The following is a 21869-nucleotide window of genomic DNA, read 5'->3' as shown; positions in this document are numbered from 1 at the left end:
TTCCCTGGGAGGTGATTCTAACTGAAGGGGGAGGGGACCAACTAGAGGAAGCGACGGATCGTGGTTCCTAGCTGATAGGAACACAAGATCTATCACTCCTGTCAGAACAGAACAAGGAAGTGTGTGTTTACATACACTCGTCCCTGTTCTGTGTCTCCTGCTCACGATCGCCCTGTGGCCGATGGACGTGATGACCGCATCGGCATCCCCGCTGTGCAGCGAGCGTGCGTGCGCCTCCGCCGGCGCACGCCTGCTATCCAGGCCCCGTGAGCCGCCGTACAGCTACGTGCTTTCACGCAGGGGAGCCAACCTACAGCAGTATTACTGCGGCGGCTGGTCTGAAAGCGGTTAAGTGGCCCTTTTTGCCTGCTAGCGGGATGCTTTTAACCCCACTCCCAAACCGCTCCAAAGATGCTGCTTGCACAACTTTTCCTAACATCCCGCAAGTGCACGGCCAGAGTGTGAATTGACACACTAAAATGAATAAAAAGTGGTTTTCAAGTGCTATTTAAAGGGGCGTTCTGGACGTTTTTTTTTTTTTTTAAAGTCAGCAGCTACAAACACTGTAGCTACTGACTTTTAATAAGGATACTTACCTGTCCAGCGAGCCCGCGATGTCGGCCCCCCCGAGGCCGATCCGTCCATCGGATCGGCCGGCGGCTCCTCCATCCTAACTAAGGGAGACAGGCAGTGGAGCCTTGCGGCTTCACTGCCATTTTCCTACTGCGCATGCGCGAGTGGCACGGCGCTCTTTGAATGGCCCCGTTGTTTCCTGGGACACACACATGTCCCAGAAGGCAACAGGGCCACTCACCTTAGGAGGAGGAAGCGCTGCAGAATAGGAAGATGCAGATTAGGAAGAATGCCTAGCAACAGGGGTTTCAGGTAAGTTAATTTTTTTTTTTTTTTTTATGAATTTTAATGCTATTTCCTTTTTTAGGGTGGAACTCCACTTTAAAAGCCTATTTGTAACGTTAAAATGCCTGAAAACCGCCTCAGTGTGAAAGGGGTCTAACAGGGACCTTTAAAAGTATATCATTGGCAGCATACATGTATAGCAGGCACCTAGGAGTGTAAGGAGTTAGTTTTTCACCTACCATGCATGCCTTAAAATCCATAGTGGTGCTCCATAATGCAAATACTCAGAGTTGGACCCAAAAATACAGCCATGCTAATTATACCCCCTTAAAGTATTAAAAATGCAGCTGAAATACTTACCTTTGACCCAGTTCAGGCTTCCTTCAGGATCTGCTGCTATTTCTGGGACTGAATTGATGGTTGGGGTAGGATCTAAGTGCGGGCAAAGTCACTTATAGAGATGTGTGGAGTGGTCTAGGTTAAACTGATTTTACTGCAAAATTACCGTTTTTGCTTTAGTGGACACTTTAAATTGTTTATTGTTATATTTTTAATGTTTTTATTTGTATTATTATATATATATCGTTTTAGACATTGTGGAGAGGGATTAGAGCACCTGTCAGGTTTTATTGCCATCTGCACCCCCAATTAAAGAGATTCACCCTCTCTATTTTTCATGCTTACCATTATCATTAAAAGGGAAAGTAAAAGAAATTCCCAAATTTTGTGTTGTCCCCTGAAAAGTAATAGTGGGAAAATCTTCCAATGGGGACACTCGTTCTGGTGACCTTGGGGTCCCCAAGGAGTTCCCTTGATTTACAGGGATTTCCTCTCACTTCCTGTTGTGTCTATGGGACAGAAAGTAAAGGGAAATCTTCACAATGGGACAGAGATGGTGAAAAAAAAATCACAGGGGTTATAATCCTCCCTTACACTATCCAAAATGAAAAAGAAAACGTTTTTCCTAGAGTTCTACTTAAAATACACTTCTAAGCTGGCTAAAGACATCAGAGCTAGGCATCATCCAACCTTCTGAAGATATTGGAGGTGTAGCTGCAGGCATGAAAATAAACATTTTTGGAAAGGAGAAGGTGCACACAGACATCTATAGTTCTGGCTTCTCTTTACAATCACTATTTTATTTAAGAAGGTGCCTATAGAAATCATTGGTCCTTTGTATATCAAGAAGCTCACTGCCATGGATTTCAGTTCTGTACCTAGTTTCTGAATATTAAAAAAAAAAGAAATTGTGTTGGTTGGTGGTTTTTTAAGTGTGAACTTATTAGGTGAGTTCCAGTTTGCTTTTTTAACATTTTGACTAACCTTTGAAATTATATGGTTTGGTTTAACCTCATTCATCTTGCAATGTTAAAGTATTTTTAAAATATCCTCTCTCATGAATTTGGTTATTCGCCATTGCTTTGCTCTGCAAAAAAAGTTGAAAATGTGTAGTAGGCAAACTAACCAGAAATTATACCTATGAATCCTAACTTTGCACATTTTCCTGTTTTAGTGTGTGTTTTATCCTACTGATTGTCATAGATTTGTTCTGTTTTGTTCCCTGAATACAGACAGCTTTGCTCTTTAGAGCTTATACACACCACCGTGCATATAAAAGCACACCGAAAATGGATGCGCTGCCTTTACTGTCTTGAACTGCATTTTTCAAATGCTTATAGCACATTGTTGTAGGTTTTTTTTTCACTATTTCCCTTGTGCTTACTCAGAAAAGGCAGCTCTAGTGGCAAGAGGTGAGGTGCCCATTTATATGGGCAGTATAGCTGAGACTGGTCAGGAGAGCGATTCCTTACACATGGAACCCTTCCCCAGATCCCATTGGACAACTGGGCTCTGGGGTGCGGGCCTGTGAGGATGATTAGATGCTCATTTAATGGACCATAGAAGTACAGAGAGAAAGAGATTGTGTGCAGCAGGAATTGTATTATGCTGAATGCACAAAAGTCTAACACAAGGATAAGAATCCTTATTTCAGCATTGTGTGTGAAATGTTCAATTCGCAGTGGACTCAGCTGAAAATAACTGTCCCTTTTTTAAAATCCTTCTCCTTGTGGTGTTAAGCTGGCCATATGCAGCTAGAATTTGATCCCATTCCTGCTCAGTCAGCCAGAATCTGAACCATGGATGGCCGTGTCCACAGCGTGGCCAGCTTGACAGACATCAATTGTAAGTTTAGCTGGGTGGAAAATTGTCGGCCAGACAATGACTGCATCGTGTTCAGATATTCAGACATCAATGGGTGCTGTGGCTGCCTAAATCCAATAGCCGGCAGGGAGGATTCCTTCACCCACACTGTTTAGCATGGATGGAGAAATGTGTGTGTGTGTATGGCTAGCTTTGTGAATTGAGCCCGCTGTGTGTGGCAGCTGGACAGTCTCTAATGTAAGGATGGTTCAGTCCCCTAGATTGAACCATTTTTCACCTTTTGGAATATCTTAGTTTATTTAGTAAGTTAGTCCAAAGCAGTGATGGTGAGAAGACTCCTAGCAATCAATGACTTTATTGTACTCAGATCAATAAAAGATGAATAGTTGCTATTCTGAACTGAGGAAACTCGCTTGGATAAGCTACTGGAAGTCTTAAACATTATAGAACAGTTAAATGGAACTAACTACTACTAGCTATACCCCTGGTGCCCAACCTGTGGCCCAGGTGCCACATACGACCCTTTGGCATTTTATGTGTGGCCCTCAGGAGCCTCTGGAGACACAAATCTGTGTTTCCTTATTGCCCTGTTATAGTAGTGATTTCTATCGGCCTCATGTAATATTTCTCCAATGTATGACTGTCTCCTGAAGCATATCCCCAGTTGTCTCCAACAACTCTTATAGCATGTTCACAGTCTCTGGCAGTCTCCTGCAGCATATCCACAGTCTCTGACCATATTTTATATCATGACCACAGTCTCTGACCATCTCCTGTATTATATCCACAGTCTCTGACCATCTCTTGTATCATGCTCATAGTCTTTGTATCATGACCACAGTCTCTGACCATCTCCTGTATTAGATCCACAGTCTCTGACCATCTCTTGTATCATGCCCATAGTCTTTAACTATATCCTGTCGTGTGTCTGCTGTCTCTGATAATGAATATTTACTGAATTTTATGTGTGGGCCTTTGGTGATGTCAGGGGCTGCTCTCGAGGCTCCCCATGTCTAGCAAGTTGACCACCACTGAGCCATGACCTGGATAAATGAGAACCTTCAGACACAATAGTAGTTATGGGTTACTGCAGTTTGCCTGCTCTTTGCACTGAGAGATACAAAGTAATTATACATACAGAGCAAGAATTCAGGACAGGAATTCAGAACTTTTCATATTTCACTGGATATATTGGTGACTTCTAACATAGCAGAGCTTGGATTAGGAAGAAAGCCCTGGAGCTTGCACCATGAAAACCAAGTCAGCAATGGCAGTTTACACAAAGCATACGCAGGTTCCGTTTATGTAAGGCTGAATATGTTTCCATCTTCTATGAGGGTTCATGTACCTTGGAATACTTCTTACAATAGGTGCAAAGAGAAAGTTGAAGACTGATAGGAGGGTTTAGACCATGGCTACAGTTTTGTGGATCCTGTAGCAGTCTGCAGTAAGGAAGTGTATGCTGGGATTGCAGACAAAGCTTGCTTGTTGTTGTTCAGTGTATGTCTGTATACTCCATAGTCCCAAGCTATGGCTATTGACTAAAATAAAAAAGTCATAGGTGCAGGCAACCAAAATGATTTTTCTGTTCAGGATTGCTGGTTTATTGTTTAATAAGGTGTGGATTGTGGAAGTTCAAGAGATACCGGTTGAGATGGTATGAGCATTTCACACAGACGATCTTAGGATCGCCTTAAGGCGATTTAGTTCGCATATGTAGTGCTATATAAGTTATTAATTCAGTCATTCATTCAGGAGGCTGCACCAGAAGATGTTCCATGCATCCCAACAGTAAAGGGAATTCTCTATTATGATCCATTAACAGCTGGTGACTCAGTCTGGACAAAGGGAAGTCTGGAAAAATGTTCAAGTCTTATGTTCTCTACAATCCCTAAAGGGATTAAGTTAAAAATTATTGGGATGTTTATATGCTCTTTGCCATGTATTTACCTTTGTGTTTTGTCTGCAGCCCCAGTGCTTCCTGGTGCATACCACACCTCTCCAACTCAAGGCTATGGGTACATGCAGCCTGCAAGTATGTCCTCTATGAGGTCAATGCACTCTCCACATGCACATTCTCCTTCACAGAGCCTGGTGAGTATTGTTTTTTTTTTTCTAGAAAATTATCTTCTCTTGAAAACTGTATACTATCTTTATACTATCCACTAAATGTCTACAAAATTTGGCAATTTAACTTTTTGTTGTTTTCTTTGTGGCCAAGCTATAGGCATTGAAGTATTTGCATATGTTTGGCAAGTACCAGTAGTAAATGACCTTTTACATATGCTGTCATAGACCTTTGTAGCTGCAAGTGCTGTGGAGTAATTCATCATACTTCATAACAGAGGACCTTATGTCACGTTTACACCTGTAGTTGGGGGACAGTAAAAACAGCTTGCTGTCGGGAAAGTGTTTGGTGCAGGAGACAGGCACTGGCTATCACTGCAGCCCTCTCCTTGTTAGCTACGTGGTTGGTTCAAACTTCTTCCTAGAGGACTGCGCCGTTGTGTTGATGAAGTATCACAGACATGTGGGAGGGTAGGTCTTATCACTTTGATTCGATTATTTTGCTTTGTCTGCCACATTGGGTGTCTACATGACAGGGGGAGAGCTTGGTTTTATTAGATATAATTAACTTTATTTGCCTGGTTGTATCTTTTGATGGCTCTGTGACAGGGTCGTTCATGGAATTTCTCACAACTTATAAAATTCAAAAAGTTGCGCTAAAAAACTGGCAACAAACAAGTGCCCAAAAGCCTCATAAAAATATGAGGATAAGTAGTGGTCACTGAGCAAATATTTCAATGCTAGTCAGTGTATGAATGCACCATAATAAAAATAAATTTGTAGGACACAGATAATGCTTCCTATGTCCGTGAAAAAAAGGAAAAAAAAAAAAAAGAAAACAGAAAAAAGAAAAAGAAACACTCAATAATGCGTGACTAGATGCAAACAACAAGTGAATGTCTCAAAACACTGAGGCAAAATATAATAATGTGACAAATATATATCTGTGCCAAAACATAAAATGAATAATCAGTGTAGAGATAAACAAAATTATAAAACCCAAAAAAAGTCCATGGCTGTACAGAAACGATAATGATTATAGTCCGTACATGCTTTGTAACACGCATGCAAAACAAAATGATAAGTGTCCCCAAGTGCTGAGTGAATACTGGAACAAAAACTTGCTGTAGTGAAATAAGGTGCGTAGACAGACCTCCACCTCTCAAAAACTGCTGCCTCTTACCAGAAAAAATTGGTCTCTTAGTTATAGGAGACCTGAAAGGGCGGACGGCTACAACCCCAGCCAGGGATCTGTACAACAGGCACTTGTCATCCGAATCCAGGAACTCTCTCCACCAATCACATCACCATGGATAGGATGTGTCCCCATGAAAGAAATAAAGTGCTCCACATAGCATAAAATCCAATGTTTTATTGAATAAAAAAGTAAAGATTGCACTTACAGAATCAGTAGCATAAAAAAACGTATAGAAAAGCCGGCCGGTTCCAAGGCAACCCGTGTCTCCTGGGTGTTCGAATCGCGGTGTCGTTGGGACGTAGCTCGGGACGTAGGAGCATTATCTGTGCCCTACAAATTTATTTTTATTATGGTGCATTCATACACTGACTAGCATTGAAATATTTGCTCAGTGACCACTAATCCTCATATTTTTATGAGGCTTTTGGGCACTTGTTTGTTGCCACTCTCAGTTTTTTAGCGCGACTTTTTGAATTTTATTAGATTATATGGTTTACTACTTTTTAGTTGCAGCTCATGCAAATTAGTGTAAGTGCAGTATTTATTTTATAAATTTCTCACAACTTGCTGTTTAAAGCCTCGTACACACAGTACGATTGTTGGCAGGGGATTGTCTGTTGACAGGCTGTTATCCTAAAATCTTACCATTAGCATGCTCCTTTTGATAATGGTTGTGCAATTTTTGCCAACAAATGTTGGATGACAGGCTAGTAAATTTTTTTTTAATTTTTTGTAAATTTGATGTCAGATTTTCATATGGTCAGTGCATAAATCCATCACACAAAAGTCGAAAGTACAAACACGCATGCTCTGAATCAATGCTCACCAAACACGAAATTAGCAGAAGGGGCCCAAAGGGTGGCGCTCAAGAGCTGAAATCCTCGTAGTACGTCACTACGTTCGTGTTTGTGGCACAACAATTGTGTACCATTAGTATGCAAGACAAGATCCTGGCACATGCCCTTTTGACAAAAATCAGACGCTCGGTTGACCAACAATCTTGGCCAACCGTGTTTACGAGGCTTTAGATTTGGTGGTCGTCATGCCAAAAAAAAATTGGTTTGGGAACATTTCTCCAAGTCTTTTGCAACCTTTCTTAGACATACCAGGCCTGGGTTTTACAGTAGGTGACATCCAGTGGAACGCAACTCTTTCGCAGCCTGTTTACATTGTAATACAATGGTTATGGTGAGAATTAACATTAACAATATAATAATAAATATGAATGTACTATATTCAATGAGGATACACTATAATTGTTCTTTAAAAGAGATGTATGAGTTTTTTATATTATACTTACCTAGGTGGATGCTGTATTTGTCCCCCGGCGCCTCTAATGCCGCGTACACACGGGTGGACTTTTCGACCGGACTGGTCTGACGGAGTTTCTAACGAACGGGCTTGCCCACACATGATCACACCAAAGTCCGACGGATTCGTACTTGATGACGTACGACCGGACTAAAATAAGGAAGTTGATAGCCAGTAGCCAATAGCTGCCCTAGCATGGGTTTTAGTCCGTCGGACTAGCATACAGGCGAGCGGATTTTTTGACAGGACTCGAGTCCGTCAGAAAGATTTGAAACATGTTTTATTTCTAGGACCATTGGACTTTTGGGAAAAAAAAGTCTGCTGGAGCCCACACACGATCGAATAACCCGACGGTGTCCAGTCTGCCGGAAAGTCCGCTCGTGTGTACACGGCATAACACTGAGAACCTAGCGATCTAACACCTCTCATCACTCGATTCGATTCTCAGGGCCCCCCTGCGCTCACTGAAGCACTGGGCTGTGGAGGGGGCGGGGTGGCCAGCTCAGACTCTCAACGGCTCGCTGAGAGGCTGAGTCGGGTGCTGGTCCAGGCTTATGGGCGGATCCCGACTTCATTGTCATGAACTTGCCCAAGCCTGGACTGGCTCTGTGACTTCAGCCGACAGCAGGCTTCACCCCGCTGTCTGCTGAAAACAGGTCACAGAGTGCAGAACGAACTGCACTTCTGTGATGCACAGAAGTACAGCCAAACAAGCTTTGGCTGTACTTCTCCTTTACCACATTTTCCCAAGTATTTACCTGAAATGGAAGTAATTTATTTAAAAGTGAATGTACAATATATACAGTATGTAAAGTGTTGCCTAAATTGTCAGCACTATATAAATACCTGTAATATATAATAAATAAATAAAATAAAATACTCTTCAGCATAAGCAGAAAATCATAAAGTATACATCAAAGCAAAACATCTTGTCGTGTTTTTAACACCATCTAGTGGCCATCAAGAATATATTACAGATCTGTTGATTGTTACTGGCTGCAATCCCTCTTCCTTGCACGGATCATCTATCTTAAAGCAAATGCTGCAACAGTTTGTAAAAAAATTGTAACCTGCTTAGTTTAAGAATGGTGTATGTCCACCGGGTTTAACCACAAGACAAAAATAACTACATTAAAAACATGCATCCTCAGAACCTGCAGTTGTCCCAGGAGAAGGCAAAATTCCCTTATAAAACACGGTCCAATTCTCGATTAGGGTAAAAACATATTGTGTATATCCTGATACCCTAAGACAGTTGGACATTTCCTGAATTAACAGGCTACAATGTTTTTTCAAAAAATGAATCGCCATTTGTGCATTTAGAAAAACATCCATATGTTTTTCAAAAAATCTAGAGATGTAGGATGTATGTAGTAATTTTCTCCTCCGCTCCTAAGTTGAGTCCTTCCACCTTCCACTCTGCCTCAAAATCTGGATGCAGCTCCAAACACACAGTGAAGGAAGAAAAGAGCCGCCCAAAGGCAGGGACTGCTTGTGCAAATAAGCCTGGAACCATGTGACATCATTGGTGTGCGGTGGCTTTTTTCTTCCTTGAATCTAAATAGATGGCCAGAACTAACTTCTGTCCATTCCTCATTTTGACAACTCTAATGCCATGTACACACAGTTGGATTTTCCTAAGGGAAATGTTGGATGTGAGCTTGTTGTCGGAAAGTCCGACCGTGTGTATACTCCATCGAACATTTGCTGTCGGACTTTCAAATGTTTGCTAGCAAGTTCTCAAATTTTCCACCAACAAAACTTTGTACACAAGTCCATCGCACAAAAGTGCACGCATGTTCGGAATCAAGCAGAAGGAGCCGCACTGGCTATTGAACTTCCTTTTTCTCGGCTTGTCGTACATCTTATACGTCACCGCGTTCTTGACGTTCAGGATTGTTGACCAACATTTGTGTGACCGTGTGTATGTAAGACAAGTTTGAGCCAACAACCTTCGAACAAAAATCCATGGTTTTGTTGGTGGAAAATCCCATCGTGTGTACGGGGCATTAGACCCCCTTCACATAGGTTTTGCCACTGTGGCAAACAAGCTGTGTGTTTTTTAACGTGCCTCAGCTGCCTATCAAAACCTGGTAATTACCACCAGATGACCAGAACGCTAGGGACTTCATGGATTAAATGGCAGCTTCTACAATGCAGGCTCATGATCGACCCAAAAGGGAACTTTGTTTTTATAAACACTGTTCTAGTCTGTATATGGCCTAAAAAAAAAAAGTTATTTTTATGTCACTGATGCTGATCATTTTTCTAGATAAACTTTAAAAATACATGTAACACTTTTCTAATTAATACATTGGTGGAATTACCTTTTGTATGTTTTTTATGTTTGCCTGGAGCTCCTCTCTAACAATCTTACTCAGGAAGTCTGCAGCTTGTTATTTTAATATACTGTTGTGGTTAATGAGGTTTCCTGTTTAAAATTTTTTTTTTATTGCCTCTCGTTTAGAGAACATACAGAGCCATGTACGACTACAGCGCTCAAGATGAAGACGAAGTTTCCTTTAGGGACGGTGACTATATTGTTAACGTGCAGCCCATTGATGAAGGATGGATGTATGGAACTGTGCAAAGAACAGGGAAGACGGGAATGCTTCCAGCCAATTACATCGAGCCAGTTAACTGAGAGCTGTGCCTTGACGCACGTTCCAACACCGAGCAGCGCTTTTATTTGTGAGGATCATGAATTGTTTATTGACGATCATTGTTTTAAAACTCTCAAAATTATCTTTAAGCTTACATGCTTATTTTTTAAGCACTAGCATAAAATTCTAGGACAAACGTTCAAATGGCGGCATAAAAATCTTACAAAAAAAGCACTTAGATAAAAGCTGTGCTGCTTATAAACCCGTGAGAAGTGGACCTAAAAAAAAAAAAAAAAAAAAAGACAAATACCTGTAGCTGTAGCGGAGTGTTCTACTGAATTATTTAATGGGATTTTAGAGGATTTTTATTTCTACCAAACAGAAATACTTTCCTACTTTTAACTCAGAGGGCTGTTATGTGCTGACAATCTTGATTATAGCCGGGTCATCATATAAACGGGAAAGCATTGATAATCTTATCCTTCGGCTTTTGCTATATTCTGATCTACTTGCAAGGTGTGCATCATTTAACATGTCACTGCTATTACAAGGAATCTAACCTCTTAATTATTTTACTTCTAATTAAACTAAAGAAAAAAAATAGTTTGATAATATTTTTAAATGTGATTTGAATAACTTTTTTTAGTGTTTTAACTTCCTTTTAAAGGACGTCACATGACTGAATGAGAAAAAGATGGAGGGAGATAGAGGGACACATATGTTATTGTCATCTGTAGCTTTGGTCTCCTACCTCACTCCTCTGCCTGGCAACATAGGACTTTTCCAAAAAAATATAAAAGTTACTCCCTGGATCAGTTAATGATGTGTGAGAGTTCCCAGCCCACTGATTGGAAAAATTGATACTGTCAACTTTTCCACATTCTTCGGAAGCAAAAGCAATCATTTTTGAGATAGTAGGCTGAAGTTTTTTGCCCAGTACTATAGGGGAAGAACATAAACGAAAGGGGTCAGTGATAGTACGAAAACCTTATATCTAGCAAAAATTCCAATCCTTGTTTTATAACAATCAATACAGTGAAAGGCTCCAAAGGAAAAGTAAAAACCCCTTTTAAAGAATAATTTCTGGCTAATCATGAGAACCAAAACAGTGGAATAATCCAATAAGAAAAGTAATCATCTGTCTGGCTTCCTCATATTGCATTGGTTTTTTAAGTATCTATTTTGCCTAGTAAGAACTGAGATCTCTGGGAGAAGAAGGGTACACTTTGCTGGCATCCAGGAGAACTCTAATACGCTAGTGACCAAATTCTACCAAAATTCCTCCAAAATAGACTGGAGGGGAGTTCTGCTGTATGTCCCCCCCCCCTTCTATTTTTGGCACTTTTTTGGAGGGGACAGGTACCTGGTTTTGCCGGATACCAGCTCCCACTTCAGGTTGGATCTCAGAGGCAATTCACCGGAAGTTCTCCTCCCGCAACCTTCTGGGACACGCCACATGTGCCAAAAGATTGCGGGACCATCCACAATGAGCTGCGAAGCTTGCGCATGTGCAGTGGGCAGCTGACTGTGAAGCTGCGAGGGATAACAGCCAGCTGCCCACATTAAACATGCCGAAGACCAGCAAAGTTGATTTTTTTTTTTTAAAAGGCAAAGAACCACTTTACCATTAACACAAGTTTATGAATTCTTGTGACACATACTATTTTCTAATATTTTGTTCCTTCTAGGACAGTCTGTCTCCAGGAATTTTTCATATACGTTAGGTGTGACAGTAAGGCAACTAACAAGACAAAAAGGAAAGAGTGCCAACAAAATGTCCCATACAAATATATATATATACTGTATAAATAATGTACTATAAAAAGTTGTACTTTCGAGTGGGCTAGTACAACTTTTTTTTTTCCTTTCCAGGTAGTGTTTAGAAGGAGTGGTCACCCTCTGGTTCATGGACTACTCAGTAAGTCTCCCTGCCATAGTTCCCAGGTCTACTTACCAGGTAGCTCTGGTGTTTCCATTCATCTTGTGGAGATACCATTTCTCTTCATGAAGTGTCTTTAAAACACAGCAGGGTGTGTAGGACCATCTTGTAATATCCACATTAGCATTTTTGACTATATTATTAATACTATAAACAAAACGTGGGCTGATACTTTATTGGGTTGTACTCTGAGTTCACAGAGAAAAACAAAATGTTTGCATATTGTTTAGAATTTTTTCCCCCTTTCTATCCAAGTCACTTTATGTCAATTAATACATCTGAGAGGTTTGATTCTCTTTACAGAATCAGGCACACGCATTATGCTTAAACAATAATGTAATACAATATACCTTCATTTACCTTCACAGGGACGTATGAAGGGGTTCAGGCTATGGCTTCAAGATGCTCCCCACAGTCTTGATAAGACCAGAGCTTGCCTGTTATTGCTGGGCTTCCTAGACTCCCAACTGCTACCAAGTGTTGTATATAGCAGAGGAAAGAACGCTATATCCAGAAACTACTCACTTAGCTGAGGTACAACCTCGGCCATTTCCCCAAAGACTGCAGATATGAGAAAGCCCAGCTTGCATTAAAAACTGAATGCCCCCTTTAAAAAAAAAGAGAATTAGGCTGGACATTAGACACTATACAGCGTAGATACAGCGTAGATGGGTAAAACTCCAGCTGTGGCTATTTTTTTTTTACATATGGCTCCTCCAGTTGTCCAAAATACCTGGATAGTGGTTGCAATTTTCCGTCCGGCTGTTCTGATTTTTCTATCAAGGGATGTTGGGCAGGAGGCAGTAAACGACATCAACCACTGAGCGAATTTCATCCAATTTCTCAGGAACTGGCTAAAATTCTTACAGTGTATGACCAGTTTTAGATAAATGAGAATTTTTTTTAACCAAAAAAAAATCAAATGATTGACCAAAAACAATTATAACAAAGGAGACTGACATTGCCAATCTCTCCTTTTGGAAATACACTGCTGATCCAATGGCTTCTATACGTTTTGAGCCACTGACCTGGAACATATGTGCAGATCAGGAGTTGTAACTTCATTTATTCCATGCTTATTGCAGATCATAAATGATGATGGTCTGCAATAGTAGCCCCAGTATTTCTCTCAGTACTGGGTTTCATATATGGTGGGACTTGTACCAATGGTACTACAAGAAGTTCTGCTGTCATGGTTTGTGCTTCCACAAAGCCCCTGGTAATTTCTAGGTACAAATTTACTTTGAAGCGATTAGAGATGGCCACTCATGTTAGAACTGATTCAGTCTCCTTTAAACTTGTTAACAATTATGCATTTTGAGGGTCTACATTACTGGACATAAACTGAATTAACTATTTAAACAGGCCCTCAGACTACTCTACATACCTATTGGTTAAATGCCACTAATGTTGTACGGAGACTTTACAATCAGATTGTAAGGTGTGTAGCTATATTACTCCTTAAAATCTGTGATTTGCCAATGTATCAAGTTTTCCCTAAAGTTAACCCCTGCAGCAATTTGTACTCACCTTTTCTTCACTCCCACCCCTCCAACCCCACCACACCATTCGTTGTTGAAAGGAAAGTAAAGACATCTTGTGTAAGGTTCAAGTAGATCCTAGCCCAAGCTTTGAAAGGGCTCAGGATTCTCTCATTTAATCCATGTGATAGAGTTGGGGCCTGAGAGTGCAGTCACCAAGCACCATCACTCACATGAGGGCATACTGCCCTATACCGTTAAGTACAAGGTATTTTTCTTGGCTCTCAATCAGTGTGGTGGAGATGCAAAGGGAAGAGGAGCATGTACTGCTGCAAAGTGAACCTGTTGCTGGCATGATATGGTACAAACACTTATTCCATTCCTCTTTCTAAATAATTATTCTCAAAAACATAGAAAAATAAAGCACAAGGCATATGTAGGATACCCACCAAAGTTCAATAGCCACTTTCTATTGCAGTGCTGCTTTAAATTTACTTAAGCTTTAATACCTGAATGATACTACTGGCTGGCTGTGTAATTGCTTAGCAGCTAACAAAGATAATAAACACTGGAATACTTCCGTGAAAGTCCCAGTTGGATGAAGTAGATTATGTGTATCGGATTATTCTATCATGTTATTAGTATTGCTGATATATGGACATCGGAGGGCTGTATGCTGAAGATGTCATGTATATGATACACCATGGACTATGTAGCAGTTAGTGACACTACTAGACTTTTAGGCAGAAAATATTATTATACAGACTATATCTGGGTGGTGGTGTTAAATGATGTATTATTTTTAATAAAACTAAAGACACTTTATATGCAGTTCAAAAACAAGAAATAAACTGTGGTATCTATATCTTTTGCTAACGTGTATTATTAAAAACTGGTAAACCAACTGCAATTAAAGTTGTTTTCATTATCATTATTTACATATGCATATTTACTGGGCGGGAAATGATCATTTAAGAACCATTTTAAAACATGTTGGATCCTTTAAAAAGAGACCCTGTCACATGATTAAGAACTCTGAAGCACGCATGCACCTGTAGAGAAAATATACAAGAATTATCTCCCTGCTGCCAAATACTGCTCTGATCCTAAGAAAATGTCCCCTGAATTCTGCTTGAAAATTGAAACGTCCGGAAAGGTCAAGCTCCATGGTCACCAGCCGCGCTCATTTGTTCCTTCTGCTAACCTTCACACCAACACTGTCTACTGCGGCATGGGCGTCCGCAGAACTTTTTTGGGGGGGGCATCATTTTAGGGTCACCCATGCGCCGCCCCTTTTCTTCAATGTCATTATCACATTATCATGGTCAGAGACTGCAAACGTACTACAGTCCCTGGGATAAGTAATGGATAATGGCCGATAGACCCTCTTACCAGACTCAGCGAAACTACAGCAGTGATCCCTCCGGCTGGACGATCGCTCACTCTGGGTTCCCCGGGGCCACTCTAGTCAGTAGTGTAGCATGTCTGTACCCTGGCAGTGGCTCAGTCTTTCTCTCTCTGGTGGCGCTGGACAGCGTGGCTCTCGCTCTAGTGGCGCTGGGCAGTGTATGTCTCTCTCTGGTTTCCACCCAGCACACTCCTCTTTCTTTGTCCTGTAGCACTCACTCCCTCAGCTTTTTTCCAGGCTGCAGTCTCTCAATCTCTCTCTTGATCGAGCTGTAGTCTCCTCCCTGTGGAAAATGGAGCCGCCAATCTTCGGGACTACATGTCCCATGATGCTCTCCTCTACTAGTCTCCTTTGATTGTCTCTCAGTTATGGCCAATGGGGAAGGAAAGGAGTGGGCAGGAAGCTGGGCGGCGAAACCTAATGGGTGCCGTCGCCTCTTCTCCCTGACAGGAGAAAGGGGGGGCGAGCTGGGGAAACCTTTGACAGCCCGCAGCTTGCCTTTCTCCTGTCACAGCGCTGCCAAGTTCTCTGCTGGACTGAGCAGGGAAAAGAGCCCGCAGTCACACTACACTGATGGGGGGGGCTTGACAGCACCTTGATGGTATCACCTGACTGGTGGGTGGCACCCAGGTGCGGGCTGCCGGCACCCCCATAGCTAAGCCACTGTGCTGAATTTAACAGTGCCGATCCGATCCCTGTTTCTGGGCGAGGGGAGGCAATTGACACCCTTTGCCCCTACCTGTGGACACCCATGTCCTGCGGCTAACTCTGTATTGCAGTCTATGAATTGTCTATAGTTGCACTATCCAGATTTGGCCCATGTAGTCACTACTTTGGTAGCACGAGATGCACAGGAGGTATAAAATGGACTCCCCTGATTAATAACTGGTCTGTGAGAGTTCAGGCTTGTAACTGTCAGAACAGTAAAAGTTATACATTTTTGCTACTGAGCAGCTATCTCAGGAAGAAGCAGCAATAATCAATGATTTGCCAGACTTTAAACAGATCTTCAACCTTTAGGGCATGTTGGGCTGCCCTAACCCCCCCACCCTCTTTCGCAAATGGGATCTACAGGGGGTAAATAAAAGAACATGCTCTCATGTTAGTGTACATGGTCTGAGGAAAAGAAAATTAGTGCATCCTAATACTGCTCTTATTAGACTTTTCAGTAGAAAGCAGATACTTTATTCCTGTTCTTATATAAATCTACTGCAACCTAACATGACAGCATGGAGTAAGGGCCGGTTCACACTGCTGCAATGTCAGAGATCGGATGTGATTCGCACTGCAGTGAAAATCACATGCAATCTCTGTGCGATGCGATTTCAGCCAAAAAGATTGTATTGCTGAATTTGCATCAAACTCGCACAGGACCCTTTTTTGTCCGCGGCAGAATCGGATCGCATGGGTGTTCACACCCATGCGATCTGATTCTTGTCCAAGTTTGCAGACCACACTGCGATTTGCAAACTGATTTGGGGGTGTCCTTAACTTTAATTGACACTCCCAGCAGTTGGCATAGGGCAGTGTGAACTGCCACATGGAAACATGCGATGCGGGAACCTGCAATGGATTCGCAAGGTTCTCCCATCGCAGCAGTGTGAACTGGCCCTAATAGATCATTGGAGAAATAAATGGTTTAAACATATAGCACATCCATGGATACCCAGGCAATGCTGTTTGTGACTTGACTAGAGTCCCCATGTGTTTGTTATCAATGGCATAAAATACTGTGGCTCTACTATAGTGATAAAATAATGTTATCTCTCCACATTTCAAACACATCCTGAATACTGACCCTCAGGTAATGATTCTGGACACTTTGGTCAGCCACACCAGAGCTCTTGAAGTTGAAGCAGCAATACAGCAAAACTTGCAAACTAAGATAAGGGGAGAGAGAAGCTGCCACTGACTCTTATCTTAAATCAGAGAGGTACAAACTAACCCCTTCAGTCACTATGGAGGGTAACTAAGTTAACCCCTATGGGTTCACAGCTTTCATTCAGAACTAGTTTTGTTTATTGTTACAGAGCTTACCACTAAAACCATTCTCACACTTTTCACTGATCAATTACCTTGTTGTTGATGTCCCCTCAGGCTCACTTGTCATATTTCCTGCTACTTTCTGCTTGTTTCCCCATTGGTCAAAACAGTGCTGTAGTTCGGGAGCTAGAATGCCTGATGTCACCTGACATAGTGACAGCTGCCTGCAGATCCCGAACAGCAACAGGTAGCAGGGAAACGAGCAGTGGGGACACAGCAGGCATAGGAAGGTCTACTCTCCCTCTCGGATCCCTCGGACAACACTCAGGCAGTGCAGAAAAGTCAAGCACGGGCAGCAGAAAAAGAGGATCACACACAGCACTTCCTCTCTGAGAGCATGTCACCGGAGCAGAGGAGGAGGTGGGTGGAGCTAAGTACTCAGCGCGGAGGAGAAAGTTAAATCCTGCTCCGTTATGAATGCTGGGGCAGGTCTCAGCCTCCTCCTGTGTCTGTGTGCCTGATGTCACTGGTTGCTACACGCTAGGCGGCAGGCGGCTAGCAACCAGTTTGGAAATCTCGCTTTAGAGACCCAATTTGTGCCTGTGACAGCTACATGGCAGCCGGAGGAAGATGCGGGGCCACAGGCACCCGCTACACAAAAAAAAAGAAGGCATTTCTGTCACTAAAACCGGCCCACTGAGCCATCGGCCCACCGGGAAACTCCCGGTAGTCCCCATGGCCAGTACATGACTGCCCGGGACTACAACATATGCGATTTTGGGGCTGGCCAGCTTGCCTAGGTTATCTATCATGTTGTAGTCCTGGGTCCCCTTAACGTGCTCCCCAAGTTTGGTGTCCCTGTCACATATGGTTCGGGAACAGTGCCATGTCAAGCTGACCAAGATTTCCCATAGACGTCAATGTTAAAGAGATTGTAAAGGCTTTTTTTTTTTTTTTTTTTTTTTTTTTTTTAATAATAAACATGTTATACTTGCCTCCTCTGTGCAGTTGGTTTTGCACAGAGCAGCCCAGATCCTCCTCTTCTCAGGTACCTCTTTGCTGCTCCTAGCCCCTCCCTCCTTTGAGTGCCCCTCTGCCAGCAGCTTGCTACAGGGGACACCCAAGCCAAGTCAGAGCTCCGTGTATCCAATCAGACATGGAGCCCCGACCTGGCCCCACCCCCTGGCTGGCTGGCTGGCTGACTGACTTTGATTGACAGCCGTGGGAGCCAAGGGCACCACTTCCCTGTCACAGCCAATCAGGAGGAGTTTCCTGGACATCGCTGGAGAGAGAAGGGGCTCAGGTAGGTAATTAGGGGGGTGCTGAGGTGGCTGCTACACACAGAAGGTTTTATATCTTAATGCATAGAATGCATTAAGATAAAAAAACCTCTTGCCTTTACAACTCCTTTAAGAATCGGGAGAAGTGCCATGCCAAGCTGACCAAGATTTCCCATCGAGCTAGTGTATTTACATGCATTGAGAAGTGAAAAAAGGTATTGCTTCACTTTAAGTACATTTTCGTTTTACATACAAGCTCTGGTCCCATTGTGTACTTAAAAGTGGGTATGCCTGTATATATTCTTTGCAGGGGGAGAGCCCGGAGTGTGGTGCAGGAAAACCTGGGCAATATACAGGTGAAAAGGTAAGTGTAAAAAGACTAAAAGGGGATCTATTCTATGGGGGACCTGCAGCCCCGCCTGCTCTAAAGGGAGATCTATGGGGACTCTGCTCTAAAGGGGGATCTATGGAGGACCCTGGCATGCTCTAAAGGAGGTCATGTTAGCTAAATATATATATTCTTTGCAAAGAGAGCCTGGAGTACCTGGTGGTGCAGAAAAACCTGGTCGCGCGGGGAATATAGGTGAAGAGGTAAGACTAATAGATAGAGGAGCCCATCCATATGGGTGAAAAAGTGCTGCTCATCCCAAATTATGTAACAGAGACAAAAAACTTCCAGGGACTTTTAGGCAGCAAAAAAAAACAAAATAAGTTAATTGGATATATAAAAAATATATTTTATTGATACAAAATTGCATAAAGTTTCAAAAAGAAAGTGCAATTATAAAAACATGAGCTCTGGTATATGTATCCTCTATACTAAACAGGATGTCCTAATGGCATACTGTAGATAAACAATAATATATATATATATCAAACTTGATATACTGCTCAAGAACTTCCAACCTGTTTCGATTTATGCTATTTTAAATCATCCTCAGGGGGATAAGGACATCCAAATCATGAAACATATAAAGTAAAAATATGTTTAAACACAGAGAAACCAACATCATATGTGTTCATACTGTATTCAATTAACATTTATGCAGTGACCATCAATGATCATACATTTAATGGAGAGGTTACAGGTGACCAGAGCATGCTAAAAAACTCCCAAGCAGGTGGGTTTCAGAACGGTCACCCAACAAGGAGACACACTGGGGCCCAAATTAAGCCTACGAGAGATCACATCTGCTGAGTGGGAGGAAAGTAAGATGGGGCCCACATATGCACCTGAAATGTGAATAGAGTAGTCAATACTAATAAGAGAGCTTAATTATTAGCCAATAGAGTAGATGCCAAAAAGTGTACCCTAGTGCACAAAAGGCTTACCCACTGAGTATTCTTTTCAAAAAGGATAATATTAAAGTATAATGGAATGGACATAAGACTTACATCTAAATTGGAACCAGATTGCTGGCACAGGTGCATTTAAAAAGATCATTACACACACAAATATTATATATATACAGTATCTCACAAAAGTGAGTACAGCCCTCATATTTTTGTAAATATTTTATTATATATTTTCATGTGACAACACTGAAGAAATGACACTTTGCTACAATGTAAAGTAGTGAGTGTACAGCTTGTATAACAGTGTAAATTTGCTGTCCCCTCAAAATAACTCAACACACAGCCATTAATGTCTAAACCGCTGGCAACAAAAGTGAGTACACCCCTAAGTGAAAATGTCCAAATTGGGCCCAAAATGTCAATATTTTGTGTGGCCACCATTATTTTCCAGCACTGCCAGAACTTCACAGGTTGCCACTGGAATCCTCTTCCACTCCTCCATGATGACATCACGGAGCTGGTGGATTTTAGAGACCTTGCGCTCCTCTATTTTCCGTTTGAGGATGCCCCACTTATGCTCAATAGGGTTTAGGTCTGGAGACATGCTTGGCCAGTCCATCACCTTTACCCTCAGCTTCTTTAGCAAGGCAGTGGTCATCTTGGAGGTGTGTTTGGGGTCGCTATCATGTTGGAATAATGCCCTGTGGCCCAGTCTCCGAAGGGAGGGGATCATGCTCTGCTTCAGTATGTCACAGTACATGTTGGCATTCATGGTTCCCTCAATGAACTGTAGTTCCCCAGTGCCAGCAGCATTCATGCAGCCCCAGACCATGACACTCCCACCACCATGCTTGACTGTGGGCAAGACACGCTTGTCTTTGTACTCCTCACCTGGTTGCCGCCACACACACTTGACACCATCTGAACCAAATAAGTTTATCTTGGTCTCATCAGACCACAGGACATGGTTCCAGTAATCCATGTCCTTAGTCTGCTTGTCTTCAGCAAACTGTTTGCAGGCTTTCTTGTGCATCATCTTCAGAAGAGGCTTCCTTCTGGGACGACAGACATGCATACCCATTTGATGCAGTGTGCGGAGTAAGGTCTGAGCACTGACAGGCTTACCCCCCACCCCTTCAACCTCTGCAGCAATGCTGGCAGCACTCATACATCTATTTCCCAAAGACAACCTCTGGATATGACACTGAGCATGTGCACTCAACTTTTTTGTTCGACCATGGCAAGGCCTGTTCTGAGTAAAACCTGTCCTGTTAAACTGCTGTATGGTCTTGGCCAGCGTGCTGTAGCTCAGTTTCAGGGTCTTGGTAATCTTCTTATAGCCTAGGCCATCTTTATGTAGAGCAACAATTCTTTTTTTCAGATGCTCAGAGAGTTCTCTGCCATGAGGTGCCATGTTGAACTTCCAGTGACCAGTATGAGAAAGTGAGAGCGATAACATCAAATTTAACAAACCTGCTCCCCATTCACACCTGAGATCTTGTAACACTAACGAGTCACATAACACCAGGGAGGGAAAATGGCTAAGTGCGCCCAATTTGGACATTTTCACTTATGGGTGTACTCACTTTTTTTTGCCAAATTTTTTGCAAATTTACACTGTTATACAAGCTATACATTCACTACTTTACATTGTAGCAAATTGTCATTTCTTCAGTGTTGTCACATAAAAAGATATAATAAAATATTTACAAAAATGTGAGGGGTGCATTTAAGGAGGTCATAACAGATGCATGGGCTCACCCCACCCCTCCCATCCTCTTACCCACCCACCAGGGGCGTCGGGGGGGGGGACTGGAGCCCCAAATGGGTCCCCGAAAAGCCCCGGGTGTCAGACATGCACAATTTAATAGTTAGGCCCGAGCTCCGCCGAGCGGGGACCGATCCAATCCCAAGTGCCGCCGAGCACCGCCGAGTGCGGCCGATTCACATAGCAGGTCCCGCCTTCTTTAGTCTGCATGATGATGGACGTCCCACTGGTCCAATGGCGGAACTGCGGGACGTGTGACGTCAATCATAGGCACTGCAGCCTCCAGAAGGCGGGAATTACAATGCGGACGCTGTGCCACATCGATCCCCGCTCGGCGCTCGGGTGGGCGGCTCTCCTCCTCTGGCTGCCTCGCACACCACAGCTGAGCTGCTGCTGCAGGACACAACATGAAGTCTGGACTGTCTCCTGGTCAGGTAGGTCAGTGTGTGTAGGTCAGTGTAGGTAGGTCAGTGTGTGTAGGTTAGTGTAGGTAGGTCAGTGTAGGTAAAAAGTA

At 42.6% G+C, this 21869-nt stretch overlaps 1 protein-coding gene across 1 annotated transcript in view; it reads left to right on the top strand.

Annotated features, from left to right (window-relative positions):
• The window catches only part of LOC141144255 (LIM zinc-binding domain-containing Nebulette), a 395409-nt gene extending 380874 nt beyond the window's left edge, over window positions 1-14535 (top strand). Inside the window, exons 6-7 of the mRNA XM_073629752.1 lie at window positions 4991-5115; window positions 10065-14535. Coding sequence (XP_073485853.1) covers window positions 4991-5115; window positions 10065-10241 — 302 coding nt within the window. The 3' untranslated portion in view covers window positions 10242-14535. The remainder of the gene's footprint in view (window positions 1-4990; window positions 5116-10064) is intronic.
• Window positions 14536-21869: the final 7334 nt, after the last annotated feature.

Source organism: Aquarana catesbeiana, linkage group LG05 (assembly GCF_042186555.1).
Source record: "Aquarana catesbeiana isolate 2022-GZ linkage group LG05, ASM4218655v1, whole genome shotgun sequence".
Taxonomy (NCBI): Eukaryota; Metazoa; Chordata; class Amphibia; order Anura; family Ranidae; genus Aquarana; species Aquarana catesbeiana.
This window is presented reverse-complemented; position numbering and strand designations above follow the sequence as displayed.